This window comes from Athene cunicularia (genome assembly GCF_003259725.1).
Source record: "Athene cunicularia isolate RWA chromosome 5 unlocalized genomic scaffold, athCun1 chr5_part1, whole genome shotgun sequence".
Lineage (NCBI taxonomy): Eukaryota > Metazoa > Chordata > Aves > Strigiformes > Strigidae > Athene > Athene cunicularia.
In genome coordinates, this window is record NW_020799101.1 from 27,857,205 (window position 1) to 27,878,835 (window position 21,631).

The following is a 21,631-nucleotide window of genomic DNA, read 5'->3' on the forward strand; positions in this document are numbered from 1 at the left end:
GGGGGGGGGGGGGGGGGGGCATTTGTTATGATGTTTGTCTTCTGGAGCAACTGCTATGCGTACTGAAGCCGCACTTCCTGGAAGCGGCTGCACATCGCCTGCTGATGGGAAGTAGAGAATAAATCTTTTGTTTTCCTTTGCTTTTGCATGTGGCCTTTGCTTTTGCTTTATTAAACTGCCTTTATCTTGACCCACAAGGTTTTTCTGTCTCATTTTCTCCTTCCCCACCGGTTCTGCTGAAGGGGAGTGATAGAGCAGCTTGTTGGGCACCTGGCATCCAGCCAAGGTCAACCCACCACAAAGAGAGAAAGCATACAATTTGAATGATGCTGATGTTTCAGAGATTGGGATTTGTCTGGATTTTATACAGATCTTACAGCCACAGTAATAAAGAGATGATTCACCCACAGTTCTCTAAAGATATTTCCCTCACTAGCCAACTGTAAGAAGAAATTGAAGAATCATCTTTATAAGCAATAAATGCACAGCTGCAGCTAGGGTACAGCTGATCAAGAGAAGCCAAACACAGTAATCATCAATGAAGTACAACAATGACATGAAGGTTGCTTTAGGCAAAAAGAAGCGAGCTATTCAGATAGGCTCCCCTTCCAAATTGAGAATGCAATGCGTAATCTACACACACTCCCGTGCATACCGTAGGAACGTCTACATGGAAACATCCTGCTGAACATGACAAGGGGCACTTCGGATGAATCCCTTCAACATGTCAACAAGTAGCAAAATACACACCCCACCCAAGGTAAGAGCACCAAAACAAACACAGCAAATCTTACACTGATTTCTAGATAACTTGTTCTGACCGGATTCATCTCACAAAGTTTCCAAGGGAAAGTCCATTCTCCCAGCCTCAGAAATGCTACTCAAACTAATTTCAACAGAGTAGGCAACTGAAGGGACAAAACTTCAAAAATACATTCAGCACGGCTTATTGCCATGACCCTCTTAATGCTCAGGAGCCACAGAAAAGTATTGCAATACAGCAAGGCTGTTACCTCACTGCAAGACTTGCCACAGCAGCCCGTTCATCACATGAACGTGTCTCCCTGCAGCAGGAACCACGTGCAAGGCAGCAGGATGCTCATGGGAAGCTCCAGTGATATTCTGTTTCACACCACGTAGAAAAGAAAAAGGAATTTTAAAAAACTCACCTGATTTCACTTGTTTCCTAGCTGGGAAAATAGGGGAATGCCAACTCTGCAACTGTTCAAAATTATTCACTGCACCTTCTGCTAAGAAAACCTACCTTTGCAAATGGACACCAAGCTGACTAAATCAATTTGGAACATATCAAACCAATGATGGAATTTATCTTGAGTGAAGAATGAAAGATAATTAAAATAATTTTTTGTTTAACCACTACCATGGGTGGCTCAAATCCATTCATATCTCAGCAAAAGCACAAAACAGACTTGTGTTTTTTTGGTACTCCACACCAGCTGGATGACTCATGCACTATTTCACCATCATTTTATACCATGGTGCTGCCACAGAAAGAGGTGTTTCTACCTTTTCCCTTCCCTCAGCCATTCACTCCTAGCCTTGCCCCTCCTCTACCTAAGCAAACACGTTTGTTGGCGCAAGGAGAAAGACTGAAAGACTGAAGTGGATGAAGAACTGAGCCACCATGAACTAAGCCAATTAACAGTCTTCAGCCCACTCCAGTCCCCCTGTTCCAGTCAGAGCACAGAGGTTTGTCCTGACATGAATATTCAGCCAGGATATGGATTATGAATGAGACTGGTAGCAAGTGGGACTACTGAGATCACCTTTTCCCATAGGTAGCACTGACTACGCTAACTTACCGGATTGTGAAACTACAACATTTAATGAGATTTCTCTCTCACCTGGGGTGTTGCAGCAAAACAAGAGATAAAGGTTGGTTTTAAAAAACAGAAGTACAGGAATTACTGTTTGAAAAAAGAAAGAAAAGTGGCTTTGCTATCGTAAACATTAATTTAAAAAATAATTTAAAAAAAAGCGTGACCTCAGACTTCAGAGGTCTGGCTTACACAGTCAATAGTATTTGAAATAGCAGTAGTAATAAATCTCAAAATAGGATTTTTTTGTAAGAGTATTAATACTATTTCAACTTCTGTAGATACATTTATAAACAGAAATATGTTTTTCTTCCAATACCAGTGCACACACAGACTACAAGCCTCAAAAGCACAACAAAAATGAGGGGAGGAATTAATTATTAGTACTTACAGATTCACTATGTTAAATATGATAACATAGAATTAAAATCATAACTGAAGACAAAACAAAGAAAACATAGCTAAACAAGAATGCCCTTTGAGGGCAATTACTCAATGAGAGTAATTCAATTCACTATTTTGAAATAATTTTAATGTCTATAACAGATCCAAGGGTATGACAGGTTTCAGATCACAGAAAGGTTAGATCACTTGAGCATTCTTCTCCACAAGTCTAAATATGAAATGTTGGTGACTAGAAATAAAATCACAGTTTGCTCAAATTCTTCAACAATCCAAAATGTCTACTGATCTAAATGCCAAAATCCAAAGTAATATAACATACAAAGGAGACAGATGAGCAAATCCAAGGAGGACTTTTAAATGCAAGAAAGGTTATTATGTTCGTGCCAACACATGGAATTTGAAATAAAAGGAAAAAAAAGAAAAAAAACCCCACTACTAAAATCACTGCAGGAAAGGCTGCAGTGCTCACTTCTTCTAAACAATAAATTTTATGCTCACTCATCAAGAATGACAGAGAGATACTAAAGTCAAATTAAAAAGTATAAAACTACAGTATTCAACATACACTGTTTCCAGAAGCATTTACAATAATTTAAGCTTTGTACAACAGAAAAAGCAGTGCTTCCCCTCTCCATATGAAATGGCAGTACACTCATGAGCAAGGAAAGGGCAAATTCTAATTAACAGAATATTATACTGCACTTAAGTATTATGTAACTCTACCCTAAGCACCAAACAGGGTGTTTTTCAACAACACTCTAAGAGCAGCTTTTAGAGAAGTGAAAACATTCACTTTTTAACAGTTTCATAAAATACAAAGTGATGGGGGTTGCTTTGTTTTCAGCAATGTTTCTTGGTATCAGAACAAAGACACAGGAATGAGCATGAGAGTGTGAGAAAAAAAAATTCAGCTGTCAAACTGAAATCCAGCCAATTTTTTTTTAAGGCGCCTTGCCAGAGCACCCTTACATCTGTTTGTTGCTATGCCTGAAGGGTTTAAACGTTTCCTACAATTTCAAGGCTTGGAAATCCCCTTCACACCCTTATGAGCAGGAAGGCTTTTCTCAGTATTGTGTATGGTATCACTACATACTCTGGGTTGCACACAGTTTGTTTGCTCACTGTTTTCAGGAGTCAAACTCCTGTGGCTATAGTCTTCAGAGATACCACCACAAACAGGAAGGTACTCACAGGCACACTGACAAGATGTGCTGTATGTTGCCTGTTTGCAGTCCTCTGTCAACTCAAGGCAGTGTTGTTGCAGGACTTGTTCCTGCTTGCCCATGTCAGACAGCAGAGGCTCAGTCACAAGGTCAGTGCAAAACCTGGACCTCAACAGTCCAGGCAGCGTACTTCTGAAACGTCTTTCCTGAGCACACTTAACATGGAAGGAGGAACAAGAAGTTTGTGCTCCTGTCCTCAGTGGACAAACACCCTAATTTTTACAAGGCTGCCATCATAAGTACAAGAGTATGGAAATGAACCATACCAAGCTTTCCTTTAAAACAAACAAAACCTTGCAAAGGCAGAAATATTTTGAATTCACAGTGCTTTCAAAATTAAAAACACTATATTGGAACCTCTTCATCTCAGCGCAAAGCACATCACAGAATGCTAAACCAGGAAAAGACTGACTTCAACATTTAAATAAATACAATGTAATGAGCATTACAGAAAGACAGAGAAATAACATAAAAGCAATGCATCACGAACTTCATAGAAAAGACACATCCCAAGTAAGTGAGGCAGACCAGCACTTAATTACAGTCAGTCCATAATATCCATGTGGAGAAATGCCACATGAGTATCAGCCAGCTAGATGTACCTCCACGCTGCTTTCTCTGCTATGCTGGTACAAATGTCTGAGGCAAATCTGAACAAGGAACTGATCTAGATGAAAAAACACCCAGAAAAAAACAAAACGTTATTTTGACATCTAGGTTTGTGCCCTGCTTACCATGGGGCAGTGCTCACTTGTTTCCTGCCATGCTTGCAGGGGCTAAAGGAGGCAGGAATGAACAGCTGGCAGGGTAGTAAGGCTAGTTATGCTAGTTTAAAGATCACACTGCCACCAAATGCTTATGCTAACCAGTATTTGCTACCTCAAGAGAAACACCAACTGTCCTGGGGAACTGAACAGCACCACATGTTCTACCCCTATTTAAATATTTCTAGATACAATACAGAGAATTATAAACCTATGCACCCAGCATCTGTACACTGTAATATGGTTGAACCAAACACTAAAAACTGTGCACACCCTCTGGAATAATATAATCTGGTAGAGTTTAATTTGCAAGTGTCTCTAAAAATTCTTTCCTGGTGTCAATGAAAAAGTAGGTAAAATAGAACCAATTGGCATTAATTATATTTTAAAAGAACCTGACACAAGACTTCGTAACAATCTACTAAAACACTGAACTAGTTTTATCATTAAAAAAAAAAGCAGAAAAGAAAAAACAAAGGATCATGCAAAAAAAATATCAGAACTTAGCAATATTCAAAGACAGCAAACACTTTAAAAAAGGATGGTAGTATACGCAGTCTGCATTATGTAAATATGTCTCAAGATCCTTAATGGAATGTATGAGCTGCAAGTAAAGGACTGTGTGTCCAAGAGGTTCCTGATAAAATCATCTCCTTAAAAATCAGCTACTCAGATAATTCAGATTAGTTTAAATCTTTAGTTAAAAGTTGTTCTGACTTCATGTTTATGGTCCTGTCTGCTTCTGTGATTCACTAACAAACAGGAAAAAAAAACCTTTATCAAGGTATGCCATTCCTAAACCTTGGTGAAATTCTTCAATTTCTTCTATTTCTTCTTAAACATTCCAGCTAATGTAAGGAAGATACAGATCTGAGAAAAATCACTGCATCAACAAACCATGTTTGTATTTGTTTAACAAGATCTTCAGATGATATACAGTAGAAATAAGCTAAGGTTAGCAACTGTTATTTTAACCAAGCAACTAGTGCTCAAAACCCCCAAAAGATTAGAATCAGATTTTTCATACTTGATTGCACTAACAAAAATATGAACAATGTATCATGTCAGGAGAATTTCCAAATACAGAGGTGACAAAGTAGTTAAACTGCGTGGAGAACAATTGAAACAGGTTTAGACAGTGGATTGGAAGAAAAGAACATTCTTGTGTTGCAGGGTGGCCTAATTTTGCTGCATAACCATTTGATGGCAAAGGAGACCAAGTGACCTGAACAAAATTCCAACTCATTCCTTGCTATATGAACTGAGAAAGGAAGACTATGGACCACCCCAGAAGATATGACCCATCCTCAAGAAAGATTCTCTAGCACTGAGGTAATTGAGGGAAAGAAATATGTGTTGAATTTATAATGTTTTAATCTAGATCTATTTCTTGCTGCTAAGGAAGCAGCTCTTTTATCCTCCTGCCAAATGACTCTCTGTGCTTCTGTTTGGTTCCATTATCAGGAGCCTCTGGGGTAAGGGAAGATGCAATAGAAACCTTAGAAAAATTCCAACTGCCTTTGTCTCTTACAGCCCATTTCCCATTCAGTCTCCCCTCTTCCCCTCCTTTCCTTCCTCCCAGAAGTTCCCTCCCCTCCAGCAGATCATATCACAGAAGAGTGTAACATTCCACTCAGCCCAACTCAGAAAAGCTCTCCTCTCTCCTTGTGAATGTTACAAGATTTAGCAGCAAACCTGGCTCTTAAGGCAATGCAGGATTCTGCCCTACTGAATATTAACCATATCCTGACTGAGTCCAGCAGCCCATATTTAGCAGAGATCTGGAAAAAAAAAAAAAGCTGCACTTCAACCCTTTCTGCAAATGTTGTCTCATTTTTGTAGGTTTCCTTAGACTATGGCTGCACATCTTCATGATCCAGGAGTCTTCAGGCTTGCTATCAGTCTACTTAATTGCAATGCTAACCCTAGCCTTATCTACAAGCTAATGACCATATCCTTCTCATAACTAAAAATCAGCCACAAGGCAACGATGGACTTAGTCATCAGTCTGCTATTCTGCAAAACCTGTACATTTAAACAGTTCAGCATTGGCCATCCTATAATCAAACAATAGCTATAAGCAAGTTTTTTGATCAGTGTTGATGCAGACTAGGTAACACATTTGTCCTTACGATGCCACCTCTAATTGAATGCTCTGGCCTAATCACAGCCATATTACCCTGTCCATAGCCCAACACCAACACATACCCAAAAGGCTATCATTAAGCCCTTCATCTCCACCAGCATTAGCCCTCACTCAATTCTAATGAACTGTAAGACTCCAACCATAATGCAGCACCTGCCGTCCAAAACACTAATCCCCAAACACCACCTTTCAGGAATAACTGGTTCTTCCATCCTTGCCATTCTGCAGCCTACTAATAAAATTAGTCATAACTTGCTCACCTAAGCCAACCTCAGCATTCATCCTACTCTTGGGCCTCCTAGAGGAGAGGAAGAAAGGAAGGGGGGGAGGAGGAAGCAAAGAAAAAAAACAAAAAACCAAACAAGCTCAGAAATCTTTAACATCTTGAAGCCTAGGCTTAGCCCTAATCCTAACCCTAACTACAGCCCAGCACCCCTATATCCCTCTCCAGAACTAACAGAAAGCTTTCAAACCACGCTGGCACCAGCATGGTTCTTGCAGAAACTAGCTCTGAATCCAAGTGCTGTCATTTTAAACTGAATCCTAGAAAAGTAACCCTCCCTGCCACAGAACTGACAAGAGGACCTGCAGTGATTCCCACCTGAGAAGAGACTACAGGAACTGTTCCTGCCCAAAACAGCCCCCATCCTAGTGCAAGGGGCTTTGCAGCATTCAGCAACATGTCAAATTCTTGCACTCCTACTGTAGGGCACAAACTTACCTGGGAATCTAATCCCTTTACTGCAACATGGCACGTATCTGGGAGGGAAGGGGGCACATGAACCCACAGGAAAAATTCCATCCAGCCTTCTCCTTCCTTCCACATTCCTTCCCCTCAGAAATGTCTTTGTTCCCTGGCAGTGACAGGGAGGAGCTAACATATATGGGAATAGAGGTAGAGGAGGTAAACTGCACACACAGTCTGGGCTGTGGCATACACTGTGCACACAGTATCAGCTGTTTGCTGGGAAGGGGTATTCTCTTCTTCAGCCCCTGAACTTCTCAGGAGATGCAACAGGCTAACCGAATTAGCTAACCTTCCCTTGCTCCCTGAGCTCAGGCAAAGAAGCCACCACATCCAGGTGCAAGACGGACAGCCATAAGATCTTAGGGCAGCTAAGGGTATCTCATCTTGGAAAGAACTCAAGTGCAGGCAACTTAGCTGACTTTGACCACAAGTTGGGAGTCAATAAAGCAGGTAGAAGATGAGATCACACTGTAAGTTGGGAGTGAACGTTCTGTCAGACGGGCTTAGAACAGGACTGACATATACCATACAGGGCTTTGGGGTAAATCATGGAGTTGGGAAACATGTACATGTGGAAGGAGAACCAATGCATTACAGAAAAGGCATCAATCTAAAAGTAAAAGTTGAAGATTTTTCAAGGCTCTTTGCAAACAGCACAACCTAATTCAGTTGCAGAAATAACACTGAGATTAATGGGTCACTTCCTCTTCCCCCTCCAGTCTCTTATATTCTAGAAGAATATGTAAACCCCCTTTACACGCTTAGCCCAGATCTAGCATGGTGACTTTACATACCCACAAACCCATCTCTTCTGGCCTTCTTGACAGCACATACGCATCTCCCATGTGCTTCTTTCCCCCTGCACAACAGTCCTTTCAGGTTTTTCAGGGGTATGAAGTAGCCACAAAGGGAATGAAATTACTGCATTTGCGTATTTGAGAGAAACACCTGGGAGCAGCTGCAACGTGAAAGTCATCACAATGAAAGCTGATTCTGCCTCTCAGTATACCAATTATATCAACTCAGGCTCAGTGGCATAGGTTCCAATTAAATGCAGCCAGAGTAAACAGGCATCTGACTGAAAACATCATATAGACATTGGTACAAAAGGTGACAGTCTTGTTATAATTCTTTTCTTTCCAAGGCAGCCTGCAAGGTTGCAGTTCACTATATTAGATCAACATATGACATCCTAATAGACCTTTCAGTAGTTGTGCATAAAGATCTGGATCAATGTATATTTTTGATGTGTAACAGGTATTTCCTTATCACAGATAGTTTTATAGTTCATGCAAGCTATCTTCTCAATGTATTTGTAAATAGTGTTCACTACCAATCTGATGCACAAACTTGTTTGATTTTCTTTCCTAAAACTAATTACAAAAAAGATTTTTTTTTAAAATCACAGCACAAAAGACTACTTTTGTGGGATCCTCAACAAACCAAGTATTTGCTCCTAATTTTCTACTCTGATTGTTGCAAAAGTAAGACAAAAGACTGTTCCTCAGGGGAAAAAAAAAATATTATTCCAAATGCGTTACACATTTGATTTGAAACATTGTTGGAAAAAAAATGTTCAGACCTCAAAACAACTCACATTGTTTCCCTAACAGTTCAACTGCAAGAAACACAGATGCACTAAAGAAAACGAGTTAGGAAAAAAGAAGGAATAGAAAGCTAAAATATTTTCTATTTGAATTGTGGCTACTACGAAAAAGTGACTGACTGGAAAATGGAAACCACCCTCTCAGATATACTTGCTTACATCCTATTTTCAGCCTCTTCACCTAGTTTCCCCTCTGGAAAACCCTGGCTGCAGGAGAAGTCACACAGTCTGGCATACCTAAAATAAGCAGCACAGTTTCACACCACATATCTGCTTTCACAGCACAAAGGCAACTAAAAAGTTCCAAGTGTATTTCTGGAAACCTCTGACACATCACAACACTGTTTTGCCTCTACCCCCACATCCATGCTCAAAATTCACAGAGGAAGCAGACTTTAAGCTGTATGGCCAACACACCGAGTTGATCTCCATTCAGCCCCCTGGAGACCACCTGCCAAAAGGGAACTGGAACAAGGTCAACTTGAAACTAGCAAGTGGGTGGCCCCAGAGTGTAAATGATGGAATTCAGCTATCACATGGGCTAACAAAATCTACAGACATCAAAACTTAAAATAGTGTATTCAGTCTGTTTCATTAGACTGCATTCATTTGATCAATCAGGTTCTCAAACTGGGAAACATCATTTCCACCACTGCTCAGCTTGGGCATGAATGTCTTGTTACCCAGAACTCCCTTCCTAAATCTCCCTGCCTTCAACTGGTACTGCTAATCTAGCCCTGTGTACTTGACAAATTTGAAATTTTCAAGGCATCATTCACCGCGGGGAACAGAAATGAAACTGCACAGACTAGACAATTAACTGGTTAAGGAATTAAAAGTTTTGTTCTTGTTGCTTTCTTTAACAAATGAAACTTAACCATAATTTTCACAAAGGCTTTTAGAGAGCAGATAGTTAGTTGTACAGTGTGCAATAAAACACATCCTTTTGTTAATTTTACAGTATTATAGGACACCAGTACCCAATAAATACTTCAAATTATTGCTACATTTTTAAGATTAATTTTACTCCCCTGTACAATTCACAGCTAGATCAGCTGAAAGTCCTGAATTGAGGAGAAAATCTGTGTGGAAATTAGATGTCTGAACAATAGGCTCCATGTGCTACAAGCACTCCAACACTAACTGTCTCAAGTTTCTGAAACTATTACACATGTGCAAGGTCTGTGTCTGCAGAAAGCCTGAAGAATTAAACCTGGTGTCTTCTTCCATAACTTCAGAACTGGTGCTGAACTGAGGTAGCAGCTGCTGCAAAATAACATCGATACTCACAAAGGTAAAGCCAACCCAACCAGAGATGTGACGTGGGCTCCATCTAGCGACACTCAGCTCCAGTCCTTTTGGCTGTTGCTCAACCACTGATCTCCACAAAATGGGTAAGAAACAGAACTGCAATATATTACAGTGTCTGGGAGTTATACCCTCTCATATGTTTAAAATAACCTTTGAAAAGCTTGATACTCCTGATGTATACTATAATTATAAACATGAAAGTGTATCTTCAAAATTGAGAGGTGGTTGGTTGGTAGGTATGTTGTGAAAGCTGACTCAGTTCTTTATTGTTTCTGGCAAACAACTGCCTGGCCAAAAAAATCAAAATACTCATCACATAAATGTAAGCTTCAGATATGATACTGAACTTAAGTAATACTAGGATGTTACTTTGCAAGCTTAAAATACTAGATGTCTTATTTTATTCTAGTTACTGAGTTTTATTCCATATTTAAAATTTATGTTTTAAAGGATTAAAAAATTTCCATACTCTTAAATTTTTTAATGAAAAAAAAAATTTAATTATAGCTGACTGAAAATATTTAGATCCATTTTATAAACACAACTGGAAAAGATACATAGAATACTTCAGTATCTAATGGTCTATTAATGTTTAAAGCAAAGAAAAAAACATTTTTGGTGTTCTCAAAGTACCTGAACGTTTATTGTATTATTACCCTCCTAGCCAATGAACCTGACAGCACGCAAGACCTACCTGTGGGCTTGTCTTTCTAAAAAGGTCAGTTCCATGTATCACGTCCCTTACTAATTTTTCTCTAAGATTATTATACTCCTCTTCGGTGAGGTCACTATTCTCCAACTGATGGTTGCAAACTGGGCACTGTCCGCTGTAATAATAGCAAAACAAGAAAATAAAAGGATAAAGTCTTTTAAATAAGAAATATATAATTTTTTTCTAGCTTATTGAGTGTTTGTGTATAAGAACAATTCTTTACAAGAACTCCAACACAGTAAAATCATCAGAAAATTAGTTGTACTCTTTCCGGGATGCATACAAAGCCTACTACAGTTACTAGAAATATTTTTATGTGATTTAGTGGGACCAGGATCAAAGATTTAACTCTAGAGACATTTGAGGATTTAGGACCATAATTCTGCCTGAGAGCAGGGGAAAAAAAAAAAAAAAAAAGAGTATTTAAATATTCAGCAGCATTTACTTAGGCCCTGAGAGATCAGAGTTCAATTCTCAGCATTTCCACAAATTTCCCATCTCTGATACTACACAGAAAGGTCACCATGGATACATACAGACCAGATCTCAATGTGGGAAGGTGATGCAGTTGCAGTGGCCTTGCCAGAACACACCAAGTTGAAGCTAGCAGGCAGGCCACAGAGCCTTAGTCTAGCTATAAATCCATTCTGAAGTGTTACAAGAAAATGCACCAGTGAAATGCTCCACTACTGTGCTACTGACTGCTCCTACAAAAAAGCTAAGTGATCTGTGCCTGGTTATCAAGGTTTAGAATAACTAAATAACCAAACCTGCCAGGTATAGGAATAACTCTGGCCAAAAGAATTAAAAAAAACCCAAAACAAACAAAAACAACCTAAGGAAGAAAGAAAAGGTAACACAAATCTACTGTATGGTTGGAAAAATAAATAATGAGCAAGACTGCCTTATTTGTGCCTCTTGTCTTTTGCTATCAGACTTCCCCTTATTTCTAGGCTAAGACTGTTTGGTCGGATCTCTCCAAGGTGGTCAAAGAGAACATACAGAGAGCAACGTGGCTAAAACAGAAAGAATGTTTGCTTTGAAAGCCCTCAGCAATATTGTCACACTGCCACTGCGTGTCTGTATGATGCCCAATTCCACAAGAAATTTTTCAGCCTGACCGCACCCAAACAGAAAGCAGCTTTACATTCCTATGTCCTGGCAACTAATCACTACTTGTTTCTTTATTGCTAAGAAACTTCTGTTCCTGCTCTGTAGCACAGTTTAAATATCATGTCATGGATCTAGGAACATGGACTGCTGCGGATGAAAGAGCTCTGCAGCTACACTCAACCAATGGCATCATTTAGTGTTCATTTCCCAGAGCCAGAACCACCACTCCATCATGCACAGCTATGTCAGTGATTACATGACTGCACAGAATCACAGACAACATCCTTGTTTATAAATTGGAGAGATGTGGATTTGATGGATGGGCCACTCAGTGAATAAGGAATTGACTGGATGGTCACACTCAAAGAGTTGTGGTCAACAGCTCAATGTCTGATTTGAGAGCAGTGACAAGTGGCATTTCTCAGGGGTCGGTGTTGGGACCAGCACTTTGTTTAACATCTCTGTTGGAGACACAGACAGTGGGACTGAGTGCACCCTCTGCGAGTTTGAGAATGACACCAAGCTGTGTGGTGAGGTCAAGGCACTGGAGGGAAGGGATGTGCCATCCAGAGGGACCTGGACAGACTGGAGAAGTGGGACCATGCAAACCTCTTGAAGTTCAACAAGGCCAAGTGCAAGGTCCTGCACATGATGGGTCGGGGCAATCCCAAGCACAAATATTGGCTGGGTGATGAGTGGACTGAGAACAGCCCAGCAGAGAAGGACTTGGAGGTATTTAGTGGATGGAAAACTGACCATGAGCCAGCAATGTGCACTCACAGCCTGGAAAGCCAACCGTGTCCTGGGCTGCATCAAGAGAAGTGTGGGCAGCAGGGCGAGGGAAGGGATTCTCCCCCTCTGCTCCACTCTCAGGAGACTCCACCTGGACTACTGTGTCCATCTCTGGGGTCCCCAACATAAGAAGGACATGGACCTGTTCAAGCAGGTCCAGAGGAGGCCGCGAAGATGATCAGGGGGCTGGAGCACCTCCCCTGTGGGGACAGGCTGGGAGAGTTGGGGTTGTTCAGCCTGGAGAAGAGAAGGCTCCAGGGAAACCTTATAGCAGCCTTCCAGTACCTAAAGGGGGCTACAGGAAAGATGGGGAGGGACTCTTTATGGGGGAGTGTAGGGATAGGACGAGGGGTGATGGTTTTAAACTGAAAGAGGGTAGATTTAGATTAGATAGAAGAAAGAAATTCTTTACTGTGACAGGTTGCCCAGAGAAGCTGTGGCTGCCCCCTCCCTGGCAGTGTTCAAGGCCAGGTTGGACGGGGCTGTGAGCAACCTGGTCTGGTGGAAGGTGTCCCTGCGCATGGCAGGGGGGTTGGAACCAGATGATCTTTAAGGTCCCTTCCAACCCAAACCATTCTATCATTCTACGATTCTATGCAGCCCTGGGACAGTTTCCCTTATCATTCACATCATCCACTTCTCAATACTCTTAGTTTCCCTGTTGCAGGGCTAGCAGCTGTGATAACAATTGTGTTTCTGCAAATCCCAAATCTTACATTGTTTTGTCTCCAACACACACCAGAACTCTCCGCTGATCTGTCCATGTGTGTTCTCAATACCATGAAACCAAGGAGATTGAAAATCCATCGTAAAAGTTTACATAATAGAACCATACGTGATGTGAAAAAACAGATCTCATACTCCTTAGTTTCCTTAATAAGAACATTAGCATGTCATAGCAGATCCTGAAAAATTTTCCAGAACAGCAGAGTGAGGCAGTGCTACAGAAAACACACAGATCCATGCCAGCCAAAAGGCACAACTTTTTGTCTAACCAACCTAGTGCTGCAAAAACTCCTCAGCACTGGGAAAGGACATCAAACCAAACACAGCCATGAGAACCATGTCAACTGCTGAGTTGGGTTTTGTTCCTGTAGCCTGCTAAGCACAGCACACACGTAATTCCAAAGTGAAAATAAGACAGGCCTAACTTCCGTGGCCACCTCTAGGTTGTTATACGATTCCTCAGGACTCTATCTTGAGAGAGAGAGCGGCATCTTCTGCTGTTTCATGTCCCACAGGCAAAACCTCTGGCCTAACCCATAGTCTGAAGGAAATCAAACTCGAAGTGTCATCACTTCCACATCCCATTTGTTCATTATTTTCTTTCCTAGTTGTCTCTCCCATTAGCCCCTATAAACTAAACACATAATCAACGCAATGCACAACTCAGTATCTAGGTCAAAAATATGTCATGCTTCGCTACCATGAACCTTTGGGTCTACCACAAAACCAGCATGTAAGGTAGGGTAACAGTGGAGGACTGAGCCAAAACAACCTGCATCTCTGTGCTTGAACTGTGAACTACATTAACCTTTTTAAGTTTTGCAGATAAACTTTTTGAAGACAAACCAATGAGCTACAAATATACATAACTTCATTGGTACACTTCTTGACTTGCACCTCTGATTGTGGGTTAAACCTAGAAATTTTTCCAAGATTAACTCTTTAATAACTACGTGAAAAAGGAAAAACAGTCAGATAGGACCTTAACATACACTAAGGAAATTCACAGTCAGTCACATCTGTTCTCAAACACTTCTGCCTAGAATATTAGACATGATATCCAGCTTGCATCTTTGTCACCAGACCGGACACTCCAGCCACAGTACCAAGAAAATAAGCAGAATTTAGTAGCTTCTCTAACAGGGAATAAAATGACAGTCTGAATGGGTCTTTAGTTCCTCCCAGCTGATGAACAATGACTTTTTTTGCTGCTTGCTCCCACTTAAGCTTCTCTTATATGCAGGATATGTTGTTGATGTTTCACATTTTTCCTTTCTATCATGCTCTGTTCAGAAGCCTATGTTCACACAGCTGGGCATAGTTTGAACTGAAGGAGTAACCATTCTTCTCTAAATCCATCCAAATATCTTATTTTCACAAGCACAATCTCAGAACTGAATCGTAGGATTTGAGCTTTAAGTGTTAAAATGGAATGAGTTATTCTCCCCTGGCTGTCTCCACAGAGATATCCTCAAGATGTCAAAGCTAAATCCTTGTCATTTCATAAAACCACAGCAATCAGAAATGTTAAATTCTGCCAACAACGGATGTCTAGTATACATTAATGCACATACCATAAACCAAGACTGCATTAACTGCAATGCTGACAGTGCGTTTACTTAACGAAAAAAAAGTTATGCATGGAATTCCAACAATGGACATTCATGGCTGCATTACAAACAATATGCTCTGGTTGCTCAACCCACTGTGGCCACTGCAGGCTTGGCCTACATATTAATATAAGCAATGAGACTGGCTGCTCCTATAGCTGTAAAGTTACCATTAAATACATCTAATTAAGTCACTCCATGGTTTGGCAACAGAGAAGAAAGGCATAACGAACTGTTCTGAGGCTATTTCAAAACCATTAAGCCTAACGTTTAAGGACCTGTCCCGTAGTTAACCTGGATCCTTCTGCAACTACCACTTTCAGGTTACTTGAAAAAAACAAACCTCCCCATACCCCAACAAAGCAATCCACCCCAGCCATCTATCAACAACCAAAGCTCCTGAAGCCAGTTTCTTCTTGTGAATTCTCAATGTGGATTGCCAAGGGGAGTAGAGGCAAGAAACATTCAGCATCTTGCAAGACTGCACCCTTAGTCTAACTGCTGCTTTTTCACAACTATACCTTTAAAATCACCTTGCAATTTTTGTAACTTCTCATCAATAATTTTAGGATTCCATGCCAAGAAATTCCCAGACTTTTCACCTCTGTAGGATATATAGATGTTCTTACAGCTAACTTCCCATTTAACTGCTTTTTTAACATATATTTGGAATATCATGGCACCTACAAATCAAGCATGAAGTCAGACATGAGACCATAATTTGAAAGCAGGCTCAAAAGACTTGAGCAGCAGCTTTCTATAGCTGACCTTGGAAATCCAAGCTTTTGTAACTCTCACAGAAAAATGGTCAGCAAACTTCCAAGGTTTGTTTGCAGGGGGTTCAAGCTTCTGACTATCACAATTCAAAGAAACTAGGAGCTTAGTGCTAGAGGAAGAAGAAAATATCCTGGGTATGAGCATCTCAGATATACCTGCCAGTGTTTAAATAAAATCAGAATAACCTATGAATAAGCCTATTAAATTGTCAAATGTAGTTTAGGAAAAAATAGTTCTTCTGGATTTTTTTAACTCAAGACTCATGTTTTAAGACATCAGTTAGGCTATCTGCAGAGATGAGTCTAGCAACAATCACCATAGGAGTTTCAGAGATATGTTAAAGGCTTTGTTCTTTATGATTATGACCAAAAAAAACCACCCCCAAAAAACCCCAGCAAAAGTTTGGGTTTTTTCTTTCTTAAATTCTAAAGATCTTTCTGTCAGCAGCCATTTAATTTAAACACAACAAAACTATTCTTTTTATTTTCTTGAAACCATTTTAATTTTTTTCAAATACTTATCTAAGTAGGCTACCTCAAACTTGTTTATTTCAAAATAAAGTGTTCACACAGTTATCACAAAATAACTACCATACAGCACCTTGTCACCACTTTGTTCATATTCTTAATGTGTGATAAAATGTGATGTGATCTAAGTTAGTTTAGCTCTCAAAAGTTTGTAACACAGTTTACAGACAGTAAGATAACAAGATACCTCTTAAACAAGACAATCAACTTTAGAATTTTAAAACTAAAGGCTGAAAAATGTTGTCTAGAATTTGGTGAATTACCATAATACAGTATAGTAACACACACACACTCATAAATAATAATAATAATAATAATCATCATCATCATCATCATCATCATCATCCTCCTCCATTTTACAGTGAGCAATCCCTACTCTTAGGACAGTGAGTTACACTTCTTTCATGGGCTTCAGAAGCAGCAGACTCCACACGTGCTTTTACTTCAGAGTATAAAACACTGTGTATTTTTATAAACCTCCAAAAAACCCATAATCCATGGGAAATATTCTTATAATTAATACATTTATAGTTGCCAAATTGCTACAAAACCATGTAACTAGGTTTCAAATTGAGTAACATTTAAAATAGGAATTTACAGACATTAAGAAAACAGTGCTGTAATAGAAACACATATCCAAATTATCCCTGTGAAAACCTAACATAAGAATCACTGTCTTCACTGAAAATTAGGTCAGGAAGAAGAACCCTTCCATCTGTACAAATTAACTGCAGTGTGTGAACAGTACGTTTTCAAGAAGGTATCCATTTACACACCAAAGCTGCTCTGTTAAATAGCATATTAAACAATGGTATTATAAATCCAACCAAAAATGTAAGTCTTTAATCCCTAAACAGTAAACAAATAAGCTGGCCAGTAAAATGGCAGCTTTTATTTTTCTCTGTGTTTTTCTGTCATGGCTCTGCTTAGCATAACTCCTTTCCAAATGTGTATGTTGGGTCTTGTTTAATGCAAAAGAATGAGCTGGAAACTGGAGTTTGAGAAATCATAGGTATGCAACAAAGGTTCATACTCTCAAGGATTCTTACATAAGCAAATGATTTTTTATTTTTATGAAAGAAGAGTCTGGATAGAATAATCACAATACCTCACTTTTAAATAAAATATGGCATTTACCTGTCTTTAATATTGGTCAGGTGTCCTCTCCAGTTCCCTCCTGGTATACTAATATGTAGAGGGAAAGATAAATAAAAACATTAGATTCTTATTTAACAATACCTGAATTGCAGATAACGAATAATTCTATTTTGGTCAACATTTAGAAATAAAAGACCAACCAATCACCTATGTTGCAAAGAAATCATACTAAGACTCATATATAATTTAGCAACGCCTGAAAATATTATATAAAGGACCATCATTTAACAACATGCAGAGAACACCATCAACCTCCCCAGTTAATGTTGTCCCGAAACATTAAGAACCATACAAATAACCAGGCTGCACTGACAATTTTTAAGTTGTTGCCCTACATGTTCATAAAGCACCTCAGAAACTAGATGGGAAAGCTGGAATCAAGATGCAGATGTCATCCTGAGAGATTAAGAAAGACATGTTTGTACCAAAATGCTGCACTGAGACTTACTGACTCCACATCATTATCATCACCACTACTATGACAGTCACAATCATGCTGGTGTAAATATTTCTTTTTGCCCACAAGATCCAAAACAGAATAGGTTACAGAATAGGAATACAGTTACAGAATAGGAATACAGAATAGGAATACAGAATTGCATGTCACCCATGCTGACATGCAATTGAAGACACCTCTCCTTTTGTCCCCGTGTTTATTATCATAGGCTACACAATCACACATGACATGGGCTTTGGAACAATTATCCTGCTCCTGCCCTCTTTCCCATTTCTCATGATGATACATAGCAGTTCTTTAGTTTTCTTACAAAGACAGTAGGCAACAGAAAATAGTGCGATTCTTTGTTGCACACTCTGATCTCTGTACTGGCTCTGGCTTTACTCACATTACTCTAAGTTAGCGCTGGTCTGCTCTTCAGAAAAATCGTTTTTTAAAACTAACACCTATTCAGTTACACTCAGAGAGCTTGCTTCCATGCTTAGAGTACCATCAGTTTGTCAGCAAAAGTTACCTCCTAATCTGCATCATTTTTGCAAGACTAACAGTGCTAGAAGTTATCAGATTCTATTTCTTTTGGGGAACTGCACATAAACTGCTAATTTAGTTTCAACCACCAGCACATAAAAGTTCAGCACTAGCAATAAGGACAGGTAAAACTGAGTGTTTTGTACAGGTTCACAAAGTCAGATGGGATAACTAATCACCTAGTTTCATACCTCTTCTATGGACTTTGTTTCTTCTTCCTGTTTGAAACACTACTTTCTTCAGGGAAATGCCCAGCATTGATCTTAAAACAGGAGTCTACCACAACCTTTCATAAATTGTTCTAACAGTCAAACACACTATTAAAGATACAAACAGGAGTTTGTCTAGCTTCAGCTTGCAGCACGAGTTTGCCACTATATAGCACTATATAGCTCTTCAATGTAGTCACTGCTCTGCAGTCTCCTCGCCAAGGACTTTTTATTACACTGAGTTTCACTGAGTTTCCTGCTGTGCCGCACACACCTACAGGTAAACGCTTCTCTACTCACTAGGAAAATAGCACTCTCTCACAGATTTTCACCCACTAAACCAGTTCATCTCAACTGAACCCTACTCTGCTTCCCAGCTGTTCCCAGGAAAGAAAATAGCTGGAGAACAGCAGTATAAACTGCTATAATAATGGTAGTGCATTCCTACAGCCATATTTTCCATCCAGGAAGATGAATTTGTAAAATGGCTTTTTTAAACCAAAACCAAGTTTAAAAGCAGTCATAGATGGATTCATATACAACAGCATCACAAATAGCTATGCACTGGGCTCAGATGAACTACACTGTGCATGCACAGCATACCTAGTTGTAATTTGTAGATTCTGACCATTACTACTCATGAAAACAAACTGTGTGGACTGCTAAAGCAAAGAGCCTCCTATTAAGATTATTTATTTCCTATTATTCCATACAAAGTCAATGCTTAATCTTCATTTAAACCATGTTAAATTTACTCCCTCTTTCCTTTAAAGAGAGAAACTATCTAATTTTCAGATAACTTACTACTTCTACACTCTGATAGATTATAGGAAAAAACCCTCCTACCTGTCAATATTCCTTATGTACCAACCCCAGAAAGAGATGAATTCAGATATTTTGGACAGCTGTGACCCATCACAACTTCCTACTTTCTGTACCAAGGAATATTTAACTGGTAAAATCTTTCAAGAAAAGGTGAAATCACTAAGAATTTTACACTTTTACACTAACTTTGGAGAAAAAATACAATGTATCTTTTCACAACAGTGTATCTCTCAGAGAAGCAACAACCAGAATGAGATGTTGGGGGATCTTATTAGATTTGATCTATGGAATAATCTGAATCCCATCCTCATGAACTGGAGCTTGCTATTCAAACATTATTTACCTTTCAAACCATAGCTTTACACTCCACATAAATGTTTTGTGAGGGTATATTTGGTTCTCTCTCAAATGTAAGAGCATACCAAACAGCTCTTTTTGTAATTCAGCACCTTTCATACCCCTGCTGAAGTCAAAAAAGGCCTGCAAGACATCCAAGGTTGGGACCAAATCCTTAGCCAACATTTCATGGTAAAGTTCAATTGCAAGGTTCATTTCTTGGTGACAGGTGGCTGCTTTGATACAGGATTCATAGTTTGTCCGTGAAGGAACCATAACCTTTTTTACTTCTTCCAAAAGAGTCAAGGCCATTCTCCATTGATCTGAATTACTCAGTCCCCTGATAATAAGGTTGTAAGCCGCACTTTCTATAACCTTATATCTTCTTTTCATTATATCATAGACATCACGAATTTCTGAAGTCTGCCCCTGCTGGACACACAATGCCAGGTATTTGACCAACAAATTATATGGAACATCACCATCACTTTTTGCCACATAGGTCAGCAAGGACTTAGCCACATCAATGGGGCTGTTGCACCTGACCATACTGTTAAACATCACCATTTCAAACATTTTAGGTGATCGAAAGCTCTCCTTCAGCCTGTTCCATTCCTCAGCCTGCAGAGGCTTTTCTGGGGGCTGTACTTTAGTAAAATTCTGCCTTGACATAACTTGACTCAGTTTCTTTGGAGCTCCAACAGAGGATGAAAAGTGGAGTTTCCCTTCAGATATTTCTTTAGTCTCCTCATCCCACCCTTTTTCTTCTTCATAATCAATTTCAGACTTTTTTTTGCTACGAAAGACATCAGTTCCTTTGGGATTCACTGGTAATGCAGTGCTGGAAGACGTCACAAAGCTGAGATAGCTAACCTTTTCCCTACTAGGGATGCTAAAAGAGACAGCAAACAGTTGTTGGCGTCTTGAAACAGGCCAAAACATACGACATTTCCACAGCAAAGCGTGAAAACCCTGTTGACTAGTTTGAGAAAACAGTGCCATCACAAGAAGAAATTATCTCACTATTAGCTCACTGTATCTAATAAAATTATAAAATGGAAAATGCAGTTTGCATGTGGACATTTATTATAAAAGCTCAAGGGCTGTCAAGCTGTGTAAACTGTTTCACAATGCTTGTTCTGTGAGTCCTTCCTGCTTCTTGAAAACTGTAAAATCTTTTTTCAAAAAAATTAGTCTCTTCAGACAATGAGGACACCCATCCAAAATGTGGGTATCCTTCTTTCTATGCAAGATGCTTCGCAGGTTTGCATCTTAGCATTTCTTTTTGTTGGTTACAGTAAAGATGAGTACTGAATATGTCATACACAGGCAGGCAACTCTGATGCAGCTAGGCAAAAAGTGCAGGTTTTTTTTCCTCCTGCCTTCATCCAAGTTGAGTCAGGTTTCCTAAAAATAAAAATAACACCACAACATCACAACCTGCTCCATGCCTTCCTGTCATAGCTGTATTTGCATGCTAGCAAACACAAGGTTCAAGGTACCTCGACAATTTCAGGTCAGGCATCCCAACCCTGATCCCTCAGACAATCCCAGCACGAGATTCCAGCGTTGGTTCCCTGGTACCTTTCAACCTGCGACAAACTTCTGTGTAACTGTTTTCCCCAACCGTAAACCTTCATAACGCTGCTGCCAAAGAGGCAGAGCAACACCCCTGGCAGTTAATCACGGCGAAATCCCACGTAAATGCTAAATTATCTATGTAAATACCGGGAGGATCACCGGCAGCCGGGCAGGCAGCCGGCGCGGCTCATGAGGCCGCCGCAGGGCCTCACGTCCCTCTCTCGCTCGCTCCGTGCCCG

General features: G+C 39.8%; 1 protein-coding gene across 3 annotated transcripts in view; it reads right to left on the minus strand.

The window, feature by feature from the left end:
- KIAA0391 (KIAA0391 ortholog) overlaps positions 1–21,631 on the minus strand; it is a 52,569-nt gene extending 30,938 nt beyond the window's left edge. Inside the window, exons 1-4 of one of the 3 annotated variants that reach the window (XM_026849114.1) lie at positions 21,540–21,631; positions 19,819–21,218; positions 17,436–17,483; positions 10,736–10,868 (exon numbers count right to left, since the gene is read on the minus strand). In XM_026849114.1, coding sequence (XP_026704915.1) covers positions 10,736–10,868; positions 17,436–17,483; positions 19,819–20,813 — 1,176 coding nt within the window. In that variant the 5' untranslated portion in view covers positions 20,814–21,218; positions 21,540–21,631. Of the gene's footprint in view, positions 1–10,735; positions 10,869–17,435; positions 17,484–19,818; positions 21,219–21,313 lie in introns of all 3 variants that reach the window. The other 2 variants (XM_026849113.1, XM_026849112.1) reach the window with 2 other exon arrangements.